We start from the raw sequence: 18,439 nt of genomic DNA, 5'->3' as shown, positions 1-18,439 counted from the left end.
GGACAGTGCCTGGGCCCAGAGTTCAAGCGTTATAAATAAATAAATAAATAATAAAGCAGGTTGTAGAATACTCTAGAAATTGTGGTTATGACTGATGAGCTAGCTGTAGATCTAAGAAGGGACAAGATTCTTACATTGTGTGTGTGTGTGTGTGTGTGTGTGTGTGTGTGTGTGTGTGTGTGCATGTGCATGAACATCTGTGCAGGTGCATGCAGGCTGGTACTGGGACTTGAACTCAGGGCCTGGGTGCTGCACCTTAGCTTTTTCACTCAAGATTAGTGCTCTACCATTTGAGCCACAGCTCCACTTCTGACTTTTCTCCCCCATGGTTAATTGGAGCTTAGCGTCTCATGGACTCTTCTGCCTGGGCTGGTTTTGAACCACCGCTGCTCAGATCTCAGCCTCTTGAGTTAAGCTACAATTCCAGGCATGAGCCACTGGTGCCGTGCAAAACACCAAGTTTCTGATCAACCTGCTTGATTTACCGGGCTCATGTTGGGCAATCACCAGAGTGAAACCCTTGACCAGATTAAAGACTGTGGAATCTGGTAGGCACACTGAAAACCAGCCAGCCCGTTCCCAAGCAGAAGAAAGGACCAGAAGACATGAAAACTCAGAAGGACAGAAACTTTGCCTTGTAATCATTGGGAAGGCCCAAAGCTCTAGTCTTGCTGTCTTATTTCAGAAAACAGAAAAGATAGGGGAAAGATCTCTGCCACTTTCCTAGAGAGGAAATAATGACCTTTCTGTTTATCCTACCCTCCACCGACTGGTGGGGTTAAATACTCCACTGGTGTAGAGCCTTGTTGCTCTAGAGCAAGGATTTCTTCTCCATCAAAAGTGCCTGCGAGAGGCTGGGAATGTGGCTTAGTGGTAGAGTGCTTGCCTAGCATGCACGAAGCCCTGGGTTCGATTCCTAGAGTACCACATACACAGAAAAAGCCTGCATCTCTATACTATCTGAGACATATTAGTCAGAGAGAAGCATATTGCTTAATCAAACATTTCCATCACTCCAAAGCCTAAAACTGAAGACTCAAAGGTGCAGGGAAACCTGTCTGTATTGTGCCTAGACTCCATAAAGAATGTCCACCTGCTGAGCTCTGGTGGCTCATGCCTGTAATCCTAGCTACCCGGGAGGCTGAGATCTGAGGATCATGGTTCAAAGCCAGTCTGCACTGCAAAGCTTGCCAGACGTGGGGTTGTGGCTCGAGTGGTAGAGCACTAGCCTTGAGCAAAAGAAGCTCAGAGACAGCACCCAGGCCTTGAGTTCAAGCCTCAGGACTGGCAAAAAAAAAGGGGGGGGCTCATGGTGTTGATAAAAGATAAAAAGACGGTCCTTCAGTTCATCTTGTGGCCATCTTCATCTGTATGGAGGTTGGTGTTAGGTTTTTGTTTGGGTCCGGTCCTGGGGCCTGAACTCTGGGCCTGGGCACTGTCCCTCAGCTCTTCAGCTCAAGGCTAGCGCTCTACCACTTGAGCCACAGTGCCACTTCCGGCTTTTTTCTTTTTGCTTATGTGGTGCTGAGGAATCGAACCCAGGGCCTCATGCTTGCAAGGCAAGTGTTCTACCACTGAGCCACCTTCCCAGCCCTGGTGTTAGGTTAAATAGGGAAAATTGGAGTTCTTGAAGCTGGATTTCTGGTTCATTGGTTGGTCTCCTTTCTATTGCTAAAGATTTAGCATCCTCTCTCTCTCTCTCTCTCTCTCTCTCTCTCTCTCTCTCTCTCTCTCTCTCTCTCTCATTCGTCTTACTTCCTTATTCTTTTGTAGCCCTTTGCCTCCTTTCCTAGTGAGGCAGGTTTTGGCTTTTCAAAGTTTATCTTACCATCTACAAGTTATATAGGCCTCAATTCCGTGCCTGCTTTTCTAGCAACTTCGCTATCATGATAGGTCAGTTGGCTTTTGGATTTATTACCTGCTTCCTAGTTTGCTTGTTCTTTGGGGTTTTCCCTTGAACCTGACTATTGTGACATCATACAGGTTTTCTCCTTGAATAGAATAAATAAGTGTGTGTGTGTGTGTGTGCGTGCGCGCGCGCGCATGCGCATGTACTTGCACACGTGCCAATCTTAGGTCTTGAACTCAGGGCCTGGGTGCTGTCCCTGAGATTTTTTTTTAATACATCATACATTTATTAGTGAATATTCCCTCTGAAATCAGCTGAGAGTTTCACAGACTTTCCTGCCCAAGCTGGCCTCGAGCCGTGATCCTCCAATCTCAGCCTCCTGAGTAGCTAGAATGACAGACATGAACCATCAGAGTGCCTTGTGTTAGAAAAGAGAGGCGATGTGGACTCAAGGCTTTCTTGGGGTACAGACCTACTGGTCGGCTCCAAGTGGAATTTTTTTAAAAATTAGGGTACAGTCACATCACTTGGGCTCTGGGAATTGGTCGGGAAGGCGTGGGGAGAGTCGCAATTGGAGAGGGAGTGTAACAAGATTGTTGCAAGTGGGGGCGGGGAATTGATTCATCACACTGAGGAAAACAGGGCAGCCTGGGAGAAACAGAAACTTCACAGATTTTCATAAACAGATAGGGACACAGGGCACAGGCTTCTCAGAATTGGCATGCTGACCCCGAGACCTTAGACCCAGCAAATAACGTTTTATAACAGACCCAGCAAATAACATTTTTTTTGGGGGGTCCGGTCGTGGGGCCTGAACTGGGGGTCTGGGCGCTGTCCCTCAGCTCTTCAACTCAAGGCTAGAGCTCTACCACTTGAGCCACAGCACCACTTCCGGCTTTTTTCTTTTTGCTTATGTCGTGCTGAGGAATCGAACCCAGGGCCTCAGGCATGCAAGGCAAGCACTCTACCACTGAGCCACCTTCCCAGCCCCGAAAATAACATTTTATAACGCCCGTCTACTCCCCACCCACCCCATCAGGAAAGCAGATACCTGTCAGGTATCACTGACTTTTTTTGTCGGCCTTGGGGCTTGAACTCTGGGCCGGGGCGCTGTTCCTCAGCTCTTCAGCTCAAGGCTAGTGCTCTACCACTTGAGCCACAGCACCACTTCCAGTTTTCTGGTGGTTCATTGGAGATAAGAGTCTCATGGAATTTCCTGCCCGTTCTGGCTTTGAACTGTGATCTTCAGATCTCAGCCTCCTGAGTTAGCTGGGATTACAGGCGTGAGCTACCTGTCAGCCTGGCTTTCAGGTTACCTCTTTTTTTTTTTTTTTTTTTGGGTCCGGTCGTGGGGCCTGAACTCTGGGCCTGGGCACTGTCCCTCAGCTCTTCAGCTCAAGGCTAGTGCTCTACCACTTGAGCCACAGCGCCACTTCCGGCTTTTTTCTTTTTGCTTATGTGGTGCTGAGGAATAGAACCCAGGGCCTTGAGCATGCAAGGCAAGCGCTCTACCACTGAGCCACCTTCCCAGCCCTCAGGTTACCTCTTAAACACTGTGTTTGTGACTTGGGAATGATTCGAATTGTGCAAACCTTCTCAGCCCTTGTGGCCCCCCCCAATTCTCCCTGTTTAAGTTAAGGCAAATGTCTGCACCCCCAAAGGATGGCTGAGGATGGACCAAAGGGCCTTCTTTCCATGGCATACCTGTGCCATATAATAAATCTACTAATTGTGTGCTGGTGGCTTACACCTGTAATCCTGCCTACTCAGGAGGCAGAAATCTGAGGATCATGGTTCAAAGCCAGCCTGAGCAAGAAAGTCTGTGAGACTCTTATTATCAATGAACCACTCAGAAAACCGGAAGTGGTGCTGTGGTTCAAGTGGTAGAGTGCTCACCTTGAGCTGAAGAGCTGAGGGACAGCGCCCAGGCCCAGAGTTCAAGCCCCATGAATGACCTCTGCCCTTCTGCGTTCCTTTGGCATGTTGGGGAAAGTGGCTAGAACTCACTTGTGGGGTGGGGAGATTTCATTGTTACATATATTTACAGTATATTCGTCTTACCTTCCCTTTCCCTCTCCCCATTTTCCCTCTTCCCCTAACAATTCTAATGGGGTTCACTGTTCTATTTTTGCAGCTGTAAACAATCTACTTTGACATCATTTGTCCTCTCTCCACAGATTAATTTTCAGCTGTCGCATTCTGTCCTGTGTGATTGGGATCCAACGAACCTTCTTTTATCTGAGTCTGTTAACAACGGTGCTTTTGTAAATTGTTTTTGTATAGAGGACCAGTTTGATTGCTTTCTTCCCACGTCTTCATGAAAGACCAGGTACCATGACTCATACCTTTTCTCCAGCAATGGCAGGAAGCTCAGCTAGGGGTATTACTGAACAGGTTTTCATCTCAAACCCGAACAGACAAAAAGAGAGTAAGTAGAGAGTTCAACAGTAAGTAGAGTTCTCCCCCAGCAAGCCTGAGGCCCTGAGTTCAAATCTTGCTGAAAATGTATGCAAGCTACTAAGAGTATTTTATTAGAAGAAGAAGCCATTTTGCCTAAATTCCAGTTTCTAAGAGGGTAGACACTGGTAGCTTGCACTTGTAATCCTAACTACTCGAAAGGCTGAGATCTAAGGATCGGGGTTCAAAGCCAGCCTGGGCAGGAAAGTTCATGAAATTCCTATTTCCAATTAACTACAAAAAGCAGAAGTGTTATGGCTCAAATGGTTGAATGTTAACCTTGAGCAAAAGAAGTTTAAGGACAGTGTTCAGGCCCTGAGTGCAAGTTTCAGAGCTAGCAGGGGAAAAAGAAGTTATAAGGGGGTTATTCCAAAATACAAGTTAGGGGCTGGGAATGTGGCTCAGTGGTAGAGTGCTTGCCTAGCATGCATGAAATCCCGGGTTCGATTCCTCAGTACTACACACACAGAAAAAGCTGGAAGTAGTGCTGTGGCTCCAGTGGTAGAGTGCTAGCCTTAAGCAAAAGAAGCTCAGGGACAGTGCCCAGGCCCTGAGTTCAAGCCCCAAGACTGACAAAAAAAGATACAAGTTAGAAACAAAGAGAATTAGCAAGTAGGAAAGGAAAAATAGAGGAAGGCACTGGGGATATGTTTTCAGAGAAGAAAAATAAAAGAAAACAGAAATATTTATGTACAGGAAGGAAATTTGTAGACTAAACTTGGTCTTACAGCTTTGTTCCCAAGTAGAAGAAAAAAAAACAGGCTGAGACAGAAATCAAAAGGCTCAAATACAATGATGCAGAATATATAAATAGGTCTTGGGGCTGGGAAGGTGGCTCAGTGGTAGAGCGCTTGCCTTGCATGCCTGAGGCCCTGGGTTCGATTCCTCAGCACCACATAAGCAAAAAGAAAAAAGCCGGAAGTGGCGCTGTGGCTCAAGTGGTAGAGCGCTAGCCTTGAGCTGAAGAGCTGAGGGACAGCGCCCAGGCCCAGAGTTCAGGCCCCATGACTGAACCCCCCCCCAAAAGAAAAGAAAAGAAAAGAAAAGTGTATGCATGCATGTGATTAAGTTAAATATTGTAAAACCACCTAAAAGTGTTTCTGAGGTCACATTTTAATGGCCCGATTCCCGGTAAACCTAACTGTCCACATTGCTAATAACAAGGCTGTCTTAAGAATAATATTGTGTCAATAAAGAACAATAAAGATTCTTTTTTCCTCTTTATTTTATTTTTTATGGATTGTGAAGCTTGAACTCAGGGCCTGGGTACTGTCCCTGAGCAATTTTGCTCAAGGTTAGTGTGCCACCACTTTGCGTCACGGCCCCATATTCTGTTTTTGTGCGGTTCACTGGAGATAAGAGTCTCATGGAGTTTCGGCCTGGGCTGGCTTCTGAATAGCGATCCTCAGATCTCAGCCTCCTGAGTATTTAGGATTACAGGTGTGAGCTACTGGGGCTCGGGTATATAAAGACCATTCTCATGTTGCTTAGGTGGGCGGAGCTCCCACAACGTACTGGCATCACTTGCAGCTAGCACAGGCCATTAGGATGGAAGCTCTGTAGCAGGCCATTCCAGCTTCACCTTGGAGCTCAGCAGCATCTGCCAGTGTCACATCCACTGCCAGCCCTGCTGAGCCTCCCTCCCCTGCTCATCTCCACAACTCCAGGAAGGAAGCCCCCACACAAGAAGCTGCTCAGGCTGTGTTCTTGTCTCCCTCTCTTCTCTTCCCCACGTGGCTCTGAGTCTAGAGGGTCTCATACTATAGGCTGTGAGCTGATTGGTTGTCCCTATGACAATAAGCTGATTTGAAAAGTGACCCAGCATTGGTTGGGTCCTACCACGTGCTGATCTTTGCCTGCTGAGTAGCTAGGTTTATAGGCACGAGCCACTGGCCATTGGCTGGGAGCTTATGCTTATTTATTTATTTATTTTAAAAGAAGCTCCCTACAGGATTCCTTTGTTCATCATCATCATCATCATCATCACCACCACCACCACTGCCACCGCCATCATCATCATCATTTTAAATCCTTGTTTGGTAAATGAGGAAGGTGAGGCCAGACAGACTTAAAGTTACCCCATGATGAACATGCCTCTCTGTGTCCCTTTCCTCCTTCTATCTCCTCTTCCTTCCTCCTCCTCCTTCTTCTTCCTCCTCTTCCTATTCCCCCTCCTCCTCCTCCTCCTGCTCCTCCTCCTCCTCTTCCTATTCCTTCTTCTTCTTCTTTTCCGGTTAGGGGGCTTGAACTCAGGGCCTGGACACTTTCCCTGAGCTCTTACATTCAAGGCTAGCATTCTACCACTTTGAGCCATAGCTCTGCTTCTGGTTTTCTGGTGGTTAATTGGAAATAAGAGTCTTATGGCATTTCCTGACTGGGTTGGCTTTGAACCCTGATCCTCAGATCTCAGCTTCCTAGGTAGCTAAGATTTTAGGTATGAGCCACCTGCACCTGGTGCCTTCCATCTTCTTAAACATTTTATTTTCATTTTATTTTTTGCTGTTACTGGGACTTGAGAACAAGGCCTGGGCACTATCCTTTAGCTTTTTTTTTCTTTCTTTCAAGATTAGCACTCTACCACTTGAGCCACTGCTCCACTTCCAGGGTTTTGGTAGTAAATTGGAGATAGGACTTTTCTGTCTTGCCTGGCTTTAAATTATAATCCTCAGATCTCAGCCTTCTGAGGATTACAGATGTGAGCCACCAGCACCAGGCTCCATAAAATATTATTTTGTCATGCATTGGGTCTTCATCAGTGACTCTTGTGGAGTTGACAATTGAGTGGTAAACTCCACTCCATGGGAATATATATATGTATATAAAATATACATATGTATGTATAAATAAATACATATGTATCTATAAATACATCTTTCCCCAGCAACCTACCAAGCTCTTGGGCAAGGGTGTACATAAGCTCCCCCATCGCTTCCGGGCTGTGTGTGTGTCACCGTGGCAAAGCCAAAAACCTCACCGCCAATGGGTTTCCTCCGTGCAAAGAACACGATTCTCTCAAACGTTCCCAGCCACGCCCTACAGCGCTGAACTAAACCTTGTTATTATGATGGCTTGAAAAAAGTCAGAGTGACTCGTCACCCAGGTATGGGGACGCATACTGCTGGAGAGTATGACGTTTTTGCGAAAGGCTTGGGGTTGAAAAGCTACATCTGGGCTCCCCAAGTACCTTCGGGCGGTGACAGTCACCAGCAAGAATTCGGAAATCCCAGCTTCGCGGTTCCCTGGCACTCCGCCCCGCCCCTGGACAAGCCACGCCCCACAAAGAGCCACGCCCCCTTCCCATCCAATCGGGTCGCTCTGGCTCTTAGACCGCCCCTCCATCCCCCCCTCCGCTCCTCGCAGCGCCAGGCCCCGCCCCTCACAGCGCTCGGCCCCACCCCAATCGGTAGGCCCCGCCCCACCGCCGTACTTTGCCCCGCCTCTCTCGCACTAGTAGCCCCGCCCCCGCCTGCCCTCGGCCCCGCCCCTCCCTCGTGCTAAGCGCCATTTGGTCCCTCACACTCGGCTCCCCTTCTCCTCTAGTTTCGTTTTCCTGGCAGAGAGAGAAAGAGGTTGTTGACGTCCGCGCTGTGAAGGAAGAGGGGTTGGCACGCAGGAAGATCCGGGGAACGGATCCAGCGAAGACCGCTCCTACTCCCCCCCCCGCCCCGCCCCGGGTGGGGTGGAGCTCGGCGCAGCGCTCTGGCCAATGGCTGCCCTGCGATTTGCATCGCGACGATCCTCTTTGCATAAACAATCCCGGCCGGTTCTTAAAGGCGCCGGGACCCAGGTGCCCAGAGCCAACTCCGGGCGCACCTCCCCGCCGCGATGCGCCCCCCGATGCCGCCCACCCCGCTCCTGGCGGCCGTCCTGGGCTTGCTCCTCGCCGGCCCCGCCACCCCGGCGCGCCTCGGCTCCAACCAGGTGAGTGACCCCGGCCTGGCGAGGCCGTCTTGCAAGCTCCCCGACCTCCTCCCATATCGGGGTGCGGGGTGGGGGTGGGACGTGGAGGAAGGGATGCAGGGGGAGGGGGGTCATCGCTGTGTTCTGGAGGGTTGCTTCTGCAGAGAGCTGGATCTGTCCGCAGCAGCCCAGCTCACCCTGATCCCTGCACCCCCCCATCCCACCTCTAAATCAGAGGCTTAGCACCCCATCTTTACATATGTTTTGTAGTTAATTATATTTTTTTCTGACTTGAAAGCTCTGAGCAATTCGGGGGGGGGTGTTTGAGAGCCCCATTTAGGTCAAAGGGTGCACACTTGCCCATCTGGTTAACAAATGTCCAGCCTCCCCCCCACTTGCTTCCTTCCCCTCCTCCCCCATTTCCCAAGCTTCTTCCCTGCAGATCTCCTTCATTCCAGGCTGCAAAGCCCCACCCAGGGAGAAAAGAGAAGTTCTGGTAGGTGGAGACTTGGTGATCCAAGTGCAATGGTCCTCTGTGCAGAAAGGAGAAAGCTCCAAAAACAAAAATCTCCAACAAAATCAGTGATGGCAGCCTATGGCTTTGACCTCACCTGCCCGCCCTCCCTCTCCCCCCCTACCACCACCAGGGGGTGGGAAGCCTGTCTTGTCCGTTGAATTGTTGGAGTGTAGACCTTTTGGCCTCATTTGCCACAGGGAAAGCCCCTTGTCCGTGTGTGTGTGTGTGTGTGTGTGTGTGTGTGTGTGCTTAGAGGTTCTGTTCATGTCTCTTGGGTGGCCTGCCTGCGTTGGCTAGGGCAGCCTTCCCAGATTGGAAGGCCTGAGTAACAGAGTCCTTCCATCTTATCCAAGATCTGGAGCTAGTCTGTCAGCTTTCACCCCAGCCCAAGGCTGATCTTTATCTGTTATCTTCTTTCCTGCAGGGTTGAGGGTGGGGTGGGGAAGTAGGGGAGGTAGTGGGGTGAGCCAATGTTTTAGCTTCACTGAATTTCACTTTCTCTTCCGTGACTGAGCTGGGCCAGATGTTAGACTGCTGGGTAGAGTAGTAGATAGTAGTTCTAGTAGTAGGTGCTTAGATCTCTGCAGTATGCAAAGTAGGTGCTTAGATCTTGTGCAGTTTTGTTTGTTTCTGTTTGTGTGCTGGCCCTGGGGCTTGGTTTCAAGGTCTGGACACTGTCCCTTAGCTCTTTCGCTCAAAGGTGACCCTCTATCACTTAACCACCACTTCTACTTTTTGGTGGTTAATTGGAGATAGAAGTCCTAACGGTTCTCCTGACCAGGCTGGTTTCTAACTTCCATTTTCAGATCTCAGTTTGAGTAGTTAGGACTATAGGTTTGAGTCACTGGCTTTGTTTCTTTTAAAGTAAGCTTTTAACTTTGTAATCATTTTAGATGTGCAGCAAAGCTACCAAGATGGAGTTCCTCTTGGAAGTCTGGTTCCTCACGGAGTTGCCTTCGTTAGTGTCTGGTTTGATTGATGTATATTTGTTAAAACTATGAAATCAGCTGGATGCAGGTGATTTACTGTCATCCTAGCTACTCATGGGGCGGAGATCTGAGGATAATGGTTTGAAGCCAGCCTGGTCAGGAAAATCTAAGAGACTTACTCCAACTACACCCTCTCTTAACTACACCCTCTCCCCCCCACAAACAAAAACAAAAACAAAAGATGGAAGTGTCACTAAGGCTCCAGTGGAAGAGCGTTAGCCTTGAGCAAAAAAGAAACTCAGCACACATACCCAGGCCCTAAGCCCCATGAGTTCCCCATTAATGTCTTCTTTCAGTTTCAGGGCCATGGCTGAAGGGACCACTTTGGTTCATTGGAGATAAAGAGTCTCACAGACTTTTCTCCTGCCCAGGCTGGCCTTGAATTGCGATCCTCAAGTCTCAGCCTCCTGAGTAGCTAGGATTACCTTGGGCTTTCTACCAGCAAACTTCATACCCTCAGGCTAGCCCTTCCACACATGTAATTACACCCCTTTCATGGGTGAGGAAATGGAAGGCAGGGAGGGGGTAAGGTATTTGCAGTCTCAGATGTGGTAGGATTTTTAACCCAGGTCTGTGATTTGTACCCGAGTTTCTGTTTCCTGAGGCCTTTGCCCTTTGCAGGGATGGCTAATACTTTGTGCCAGGCCTGGTACCCCCAGCAGTGGGAAACCAATGAAGTGTATTCTAGAAACTTCCCTGAGCCCAGAGTCAACCCTACAGTGTGAATCAGGGTGCTTTAGAATTGGGAGAAATTCTCGTACCTTACACCTCCAGCTCAGCTCTCTGTGCTGGTGCTCGATCTCAGGGTCTTATGATTTTGCTTAGCTTTTCACTCTAGGCTGTGTTTAATCCCTTCTGACCTTTTGTGGATTAGCTGGAGAAGATCAGATCTGTCTGCCTGGGCTGGCTTTGAACTGTGATCTTCAGAACTTAGCTTCTTGAGTAGTGAGGTCGACAGTGGTACCCGATTCTGCTCCAGTGTTTTCTGTTTTTGTTTTTGGTCGGTCACTCAGGGTCTGGGTACTATCTCTGAGCTTTTTTTGCTCAAGGCTAGTGTGCTACCACTTTGAGCCAAAGCGCCAAGTCCGGTTTTCTAGTGGTTCATTGGAGATAAGAGTCTCAGCAGCTTTCCTGCCCTGGGCTGGCTTGGAACCTCGATCCTCAGATCTCAGCCTCCTGAATAGCCAGGATTACAGGTGTGAGCCACCAGTGCCTGGTTTCCAGTCATTCATTTACTGTGATGTGCGGCCCCCAGATCCAGACTTTGCCTCCTTTCCATCCACCCAAAACCATAAAGCAGAGTAAAACGCTTTCTTTCCATCGTATTCCATTACCCCACAGGCAATTCAACCTCCTGGTTATCATCACCAGTGACATCAGGCATTAAATGACCCGGCCACCCTTCCATCCCTCATACAGCATATCTAGCCTATTGGCCACCTCAGCCTTCTGCCTCAGGACCTTTGCATATGCTTTCTGCATTCACCCAGGGAGTCCGCTGGATGAGCCACTTCCCTAGCTTCTAATTCATTTCCTCTAAGCCACTGATTTATTTACAGTAGACCGAAAACCCCACTAGGTGGGGCAGGGACCAAATACCATTGTTTATATCTAGGAGCCTAGGGCCAACAATCATTGCTTCATAAATATTTGTGGAGTGAACACTGTAGGAAACCTTGGTTAGTAACCTACCCGGGACCTGTCTTCCTTAGTCATTAACATGACCTTTCATTCCGGGGAGTGGAGACCCATTTCAGGAAGCTCCAGGACAGGGAAGGTCTGCCAGGTATATAAAGAATCTTCTGGAACGAATGGCAGGAAGCAGAGGTGGCATGCCTCATGGCCGTGATTTACTGGGCCAGCTCATGTTTTGTCTGTAGGACGGTGTCATGAGCATTAAATGTGCACGCTTACCACCCTGGCAGCAAGTCTGAAGGGAAGGTATGAGTGAATACCTCCGCTTAAGATGCAGGGCTGGGTGTGGTGGCTCACGCCTGTAATCTCAGGAAGCTGAGATCTGATTATCTCCAGTGAACCACCCAAAGGCCGGAAGTGGTGCTGTGGTTCAAGTGGTAGAGCTCTGTAGCCTTGAACTCAGGGCCTGGACACTCTTTGTGTAGCTTTGTTTCCAGCTCATTTCTTTCTGTGATGATCCTCGTTGGTCAACGTCTCTCCTCCTTTTTCCTGACCGTCTAGCTCTCCAAGCTAGGCAGCTTTTCGTGGGATAATTGTGACGGAGGGAAGGACCCTGCAGTGATTCAGAGCCTCACGCTGGAACCGGACCCCATCGTAGTTCCTGGAAACGTGACCGTGAGCGTCCAGGGGAAGACCCAGGTCCCCCTCAGCTCCCCTCAAAAGGTGAGCACGGGGTAGTGAATTAGGGGTAGAGGTCGGGGGAAGGCTCAGTGACCATGATGATCGGATAGCTCTGGGTGGCAGTTTTGGTTTAGGTGTTGGTGGTGGTACTGGGGCTTGAACTCAGGGCCTCACACTGGCCCTACCGGCCTCCAGCCCTGTTGCGCTGGAGTTATTTTTCAGACAAGGGTCTCACACATCTGCCTGAAACTGGCCATGGACTATGATCTTTTTACCTACACCTCTGGAGTTTACAGAGAGGCACCACCATACTCGGCTTGTTTGTTGAGATGGGGGCAGGGGGGAGGACACTGTTTTACTCACGTTTTGCCTGGGTTGGCTTTGAACTGTGATCTTCCTGATCTCTTCTACCCCAGTAGAAAATCCATTTATTGGAGTCATGTGCTCTCTAGGAAGAATCACCACTTTTCTAGAATGCTCTTCTACGTTCTACAGAATAGTTCTGGCCTCAGCTCTCTTAAAACTAGTTTTGTCTTGATTTTTTTCTTTCTTTCTTTTTTTTTTTGTTGGTCATGGGGCTTGAACTCTGGGCCTGGCCACTGTCCCTGAGCTCTTCAGCTCAAGGTGAATGCTCTACCACTTGAGCCACAGCGCCACTTCTGGTTTTCCGGTGGTTAATTGAAGAATCTCACAGACTTTCTTGCTCTGGCTGGCTTGCACCAGAATCCTGAGATCTCAGCCTCCTGAGTAGCTTGGATTATAGGCATGAGCCACCAGTGCCTGGTAATTATTTTTTTTTAAGCTTCTAGATTTGGGGTGGGTATGGGTAACTCACACCTGTAATCCTAGCTACTCAGGAGCCTGAGATCTGGGGATCATGGTTCAAAGCTTCCTGGAGCAAGAACAGTCCATGAGACTCTTTTATCTCTGACAAATCACCCAAAAGCCAGAAGTGGAGCTGAGACTCCCAAGTGGTAGAGCGCTAGCCTTGAACACAAAAGCTCAGGGTCAGGGTCTAGGCCCTGAGTTCAAGCCCCAGGACTGGCACCCAAAAAAGCTAACTGAAGAAATAAATTCTAGGGGCTGGGAAGGTGGCTCAGTGGCAGAGTGCTTGCCTTGCATGCATGAGGCCCTGGGTTCGATTCCTCAGCACCACATAAAGAAAAAGGCCCGAAGTGGCGCTGTGGCTCAGTTGGTAAAGTGCTAGCCTTGAGCTGAAGAGCTCAGGGACAGCTCCCAGGCCTAGAATTCAAGCCCCACGACTGACCAAAAAATAAAATAAAATAAAATAAATTCTAGATTGGGAACCGGTCTCTGGGACAAGCCTAGGCTTGACCCAATCACAGCTCCGGCCTCTTGGGAATCTTGAGCAATCACTAAGTTAATTAGTGATTCCCACGGGACAGTCGCTGTTAGCTGGGTCTGTGGATGCAGACAGAAGTCGGGTCTATGTAGCAATGCTCTGTATCTGGGCTGGGCCGCTGCCTTTATTTACTTGGTACTCAATGGTAGGGTTGCTAGCCAAGCTCGGTGCCCTCCAATCCGGGCGCCAGGACAGAATTTACTCCAGATCAGAGGCCGAATGGACACTGGCTTGTTTGTCTGCCTGTGTTGTGTGAACACTGTTTCCTGGGCCCCCTTTGTGGAATCCTGGGTGCCAATGCCAGCCTACGCTGGGCATGTGCCTGGCCATGGTGTTTCTAGAATGCTCATGCTGTGCAGCTGCTCTAGAGCTAAAAGCAGGTGAAACTGCTCTTCCTGGCTTCTGAGCAACATTTAAGTAGCCTTCACCAGCTGGGTGCTGGTAGCTCACGCCTGTAATCCTAGCTACTCAGGAGGCTGGGATCTGAGGATCGTGGTTCAAAGTTAGCCGCACCAGGGAAGTCTGTAGGACTCATCTCCAATTAAGCACCAGAAAACCAGTAGTAGAGCTGTGATTCCAAGTGATAGAGCGTTAGCCTTGAGCACAAAAGCTCAGGGACAGGTGCCCGGGCCCTGAGTTCAAGCCCCAGGACTGACTGGCTAACTCCCCCCTTGTCCCCTGCTCTTCCGCCCAAAACAAAACAACGCACAAGAACCTATCTGAAAAAATAAAGCAGGGCTGGGAAGGTGGCTCAGTGGTAGAGTGCTTGCCTTGCATGCATGAGGTCCTGGGTTCGATTCCTCAGCAACACATAAGCAGAAAAAGCCGGGAGTGGCGCTGTGGCTCAAGTGGTAGAGCGCTAGCCTTGAGCTGAAGAGCTGAGGGACAGCGCCCAGGCCCAGAGTTCAGGCCCCATGACCTACCAAAAAAATAATAAAAATAAAGCCTAATAATAATAATAATAATAATAATAAAAACCAGAATGGGACTGTGGTTCAAGTGGTAGCATAAGGCCCTGAATTCAAATCTAGTACTAGTGGGCAGGGTTGGGGAGAAACTCAGTAAACAGTGCTACAGTTAGCCAGTTAGTTTTTTCAGCACATGTGTTAATTTTTCTTTTCTTTTCTTTTTTTTGGGCCAGTTCTGGGGCTTGAACTCAGGGCCTGGGCACTGTCCCTGAGCTTCTTTTGCTCAAGGCTAGTGCTTTCTACCACTGGAGCCACAGCGCCACTTCTGGCTTTTTCTGTGTTATGTGGTACTGAGGAATCAAACCCAGGGCTTCTTGCGTGCTAGGCAAGCACTCTACCACTAAGCCACATTCCCAGCCCACATGTGTTAATTTCTGATTGGTGGATGGTGATAACTGGAAGGCCTGTAAGATTGTGTATGGTTCTGAGAGAGGAGAGGAACTCCACATTTGATTACTAATGCCTGCCAGGGGCAAGGGAAAGGGTAATAAGGGGATCTATGCTACAAAGTCGTTATCTCAGGATCAGATCTGGGAATACTGGCAACTTGATTGCTGCTGGCCTTTTTAAAGAGGAGTGCCTGGAATGAGGAGGGGTGTGGGAGAAAGTGGAGGTGGGGCTGGGAGGGTGGCTCAGTAGAGTGCTTGCCGTGCATGCATGAAGCTCTGGGTTTGCTCCTTAGCACCACAAATGCAGAAAAGGCCAGAAGTGGCACTGTGGCTCAACTGGTAGAGTGCTAGCCTGGAGCAAGAGCAGCTCAGGGACAGTGTCCAGGCCCTGAGTTCAAGCCCCAGGACTGGCATAAAACAACAAATAAGAAAAGAAAGAAAGAAAGAGTACCTTAACTTTTTTTTTTTAACTCCTTCCTCACCAAATCTTTTCTTCCCAGGTGGAATTGACCGTGGAGAAGGAAGTGGCCGGTTTCTGGGTGAAGATCCCCTGTGTGGAGCAGCTGGGCAGCTGTACTTATGACAATGTCTGTGAAATGCTTGATAATTACATCCCCCCAGGACAAACCTGCCCAGAGCCCCTGTACACCTACGGCCTTCCCTGCCACTGTCCCTTTAAAGAAGTAAGTACTAGCCAGGCCCTGGCCTGCAATCTTAGCTACTCAGGAGGCTGAGATCTGAGTAATCGTGGTTCAAAGCCAGCCTGGGCAGGAAAGTCTGTGAGACTCGTATCTCCAGTAAACCACCAGCAAACCAGAAGTAGTGCTGTAGCTCAAAGTGGTAGAGTGCTAGCCTTGAGCAGAAAAGCTCAGGGACAGTGCCCAGGCCTTGAGTTCAAGCCCCACAACTACCACCACCACCAATAACAACAAAAAGTAAGTACTGCTGGGCGCTGTGGCTCACGCCTGTCATCCTAGCTACTCAGGAGCCTGAGATCTGAGGATCGCAGTTCAAAGCCAGCCTGGGCAGGAAAGTCTGTGAGACTCATCTCCAATAAACCATCAGAAAACTGGAAGTGGCGCTGTGGCTCAAGTGGTAGAACTCTGGCCTTGAGCTGAAGAGCACAGGGACTACAATGCCCAGGCCCAGAGTTCAAGCCCCATGACCCCCCACCAAAAAAAAAAAAAAAAAAAAAGAGTAAATACTTAGGAAAGATGTAGTTAAGAGAGTCCAAAGGGCCGGAAGGGTGTGGAGAGAGGGTCTGCTGATAGATCTCTGTGTGCCTCAACTTAGCCATCTGTAAAATGGGCATGTTGAACTTGGACCTTTAGCTATGGCCGTTCACCTTTGTGGTCCTTAGAGAATCTGAGGACCCACTGGAGATCCACGGGGTTGGTTTCAGGAGGCTCTCCTCCACCCTCTCCCCTTGACCTCACACCCATTTTTATACAGGGTACCTACTCGCTGCCTTCCTCTGATTTCACGCTGCCCGACCTGGAGCTGCCCAGCTGGCTCAGTACGGGGAACTACCGGGTACAGAGCATCCTGAGCAGCGGAGGGGAGCGTCTGGCCTGCATCAAGATCGCCGTGTCCCTAAGGGGCAAATAACATGGCGCCCGCCACCACAGGAAGGAAGGGGTGCTGAACTGGGTGCTCCCCGATTTGGTATCCCCTCCCTCTTCCTGCCTCTTAACATCCACAGTCAAGGCCAGGGCCCTGCCCATGGGAAGGGTGTGGCATTTTTCAGGACCTCTGGGGACATCTGAGCTGCCTGTCACTTTCCCCCATGGCCCCTGTACCATGGACTTGTGCGCTCTCTCTCTCTCTCTCTCTCTCTCTTTCTCTCTCTCTCTCTTTCCCTTTTTTCTGCCAGTCCTGGGGTTTGAACTCAGGGCCTGGGCACTGTCCCTGAGCTTTTGCTCCAGGCTAGCACTCTACTACTTGAGCCACAGCGCCACTTCCGGATTTTTTTCTGTATATGTGGTACTGAGGAATCGAACCCAGGCCCTCACGCATGCGAGGCAAGCACTCTACCGCTGAGCCACCTTCCCAGCCCCTGTACTTCTCTCTTAAGAACTTCTTTTATTTCTCAAACCGTCAAGGACCAGGAATCCAAAAGGTTGGGGATTTTAACTGCACCATGATCCCTAGCTTGGCTTCCTAAAAATACCTCGTGACTTTGTTCCCTTTGTTCCTTTGTTCACAGACACTTAAAAGTATTATTCTCCCCCCCGGCCCCTGGTCCCCCCCCCCCCCCCCCCCCCGTGCTGGTGGCTCATGCTTATAAGTCCTTAGCTCCACACGAGGAGATCTGCAGGTCGAGGTTCAAAACCAGGAAAACTTGGGGAGACTCTCCCATGAACCAGCAACAAGCTCATGCCTGGAACTTTAGCTCCTCGGGAGGCTGAGATCTGAGGATCACAATTTGAAGCCACCAGGAAAAGTCCAGATGGCTCTTATCTCCAATTAACTACCAAAAAAACCAGACGTGGTGCTGTGGCTCAAGTGGTAGAGCACTAGTCTCAAGCAAAAGAAGCTCAGGGACAGCGCCCAGACCCTGAGTTCAAGCCCCAGTACCAGCAAAAAACCGTTGTGTGATTAAATTTGTATTCTTTTCTAATCTTATCTCACATCCACTCAGGTGCACCTGGAGAGACAGACTAGACACTGGTGTTGCTCTTGTGTGAGATTTATATTATATTATTATTATTTTTTGTCAGTCGTGGGGCCTGAACTCTGGGCCTGGGCACTGTCCCTCAGTTCTTCAGCTCAAGGCTAGCGCTCTACCACTTGAGTCACTTCCGGCTTTTTCTGCTTATGTGGTGCTGAGGAATTGAACCAGGGCCTCATGCATGCAAGGCAAGCGCTCTACCACTGAGCCACCTTCCCAGCCCCGAGATTTATTATAGAATGACACTTTTTTTTTTTTAAACGAATTCAAATGTGCCAATAAAAACAGGAAAGAGGCACAAGTCAGGGCCTCTAGAACCTGATTCCAACCTCCAACCTCAAGTCTCTACTTCCTCTTTTGTGCTGAATACTCTTTGGTATTCATGGCCAGGATAAATATCCCTCACCTTATCCCCAGATAAATATTATAAAAAGTCACCTGTGCCCTGGGCCCAGTGCTCAAGGTCAGTGTCAAGTTGAGGATGTGATTTCTCAGGGTGTGTCCAGTCTGTCTGTCCCTTCCTGCTTTGAGCAGGCCCAGTGGCTGCCATTTTGAGAATAACAAAGTTGTCCTCAAACACAATTTTTTTTTCCTATAGGAAGGTCAATTTTCCAATTTTTGATATGAAATCTTAGCCTTTTTAAAAAAATTGGCAATTACTATTATTTTTTGTACACTTAGGGCAGGTCAAAAAGGCTGTGTGACCTTCTTAGGGGAAAGAAATCTGGCTTACGGGTGTCCAGCTTATGACCTCTGGTAGGCTTTATCTTTTTAGTCTCGTATAACTTCTCTGGCATGAATTCTCCCTCCTCAGGCACAAAATCTATAGCATCCAGCCCCAAAGAGAAAGCTTAGATGGCTTTCTCAGAGCTTCAAGCTCTGCAGCCTCTAAGCCCCGGGGGCAAGACAAAAAAGGAATGGTTGCTGAAGGGAGGGCACCCCAGCAGCTGTTTTGTGCAAGGAGGATCCCACTTTAGAGGATGGATGTGATGCCAGGCTTCCTGGATTTGTCCGCCACCC

At 49.3% G+C, this 18,439-nt stretch overlaps 1 protein-coding gene across 1 annotated transcript; it reads left to right on the top strand.

Moving 5' to 3' along the window:
- Window positions 1–8,060: 8,060 nt before the first annotated feature.
- On the top strand, window positions 8,061–17,672 carry Gm2a (ganglioside GM2 activator). The gene is made up of 4 exons (XM_070022679.1): window positions 8,061–8,227; window positions 11,909–12,070; window positions 15,249–15,431; window positions 16,201–17,672. The coding sequence occupies exons 1-4, from the start codon at window positions 8,132–8,134 to the stop codon at window positions 16,354–16,356; spliced, it is 597 nt and encodes a 198-aa protein (XP_069878780.1). The 5' UTR covers window positions 8,061–8,131; the 3' UTR covers window positions 16,357–17,672.
- The last annotated feature ends 767 nt before the right edge of the window (window positions 17,673–18,439 follow it).

This window comes from Dipodomys merriami, unplaced genomic scaffold (genome assembly GCF_024711535.1).
Source record: "Dipodomys merriami isolate MVZ:Mamm:240054 unplaced genomic scaffold, mDipMer1.0.p SCAF_151, whole genome shotgun sequence".
Classification (NCBI taxonomy): Eukaryota; Metazoa; Chordata; class Mammalia; order Rodentia; family Heteromyidae; genus Dipodomys; species Dipodomys merriami.
This window is presented reverse-complemented; position numbering and strand designations above follow the sequence as displayed.

Bases quoted from the DNA above. Each gene is read 5' to 3' on its own strand.
- Gm2a (XM_070022679.1), top strand. From the start codon at position 8,132: ATGCGCCCCCCGATGCCGCCCACCCCGCTCCTGGCGGCCGTCCTGGGC. The intron at 8,228-11,908 runs GTGAGTGACCCC...CTGACCGTCTAG, and splicing joins CGCGCCTCGGCTCCAACCAG to CTCTCCAAGCTAGGCAGCTT. The intron at 12,071-15,248 runs GTGAGCACGGGG...TTTTCTTCCCAG, and splicing joins CCCTCAGCTCCCCTCAAAAG to GTGGAATTGACCGTGGAGAA.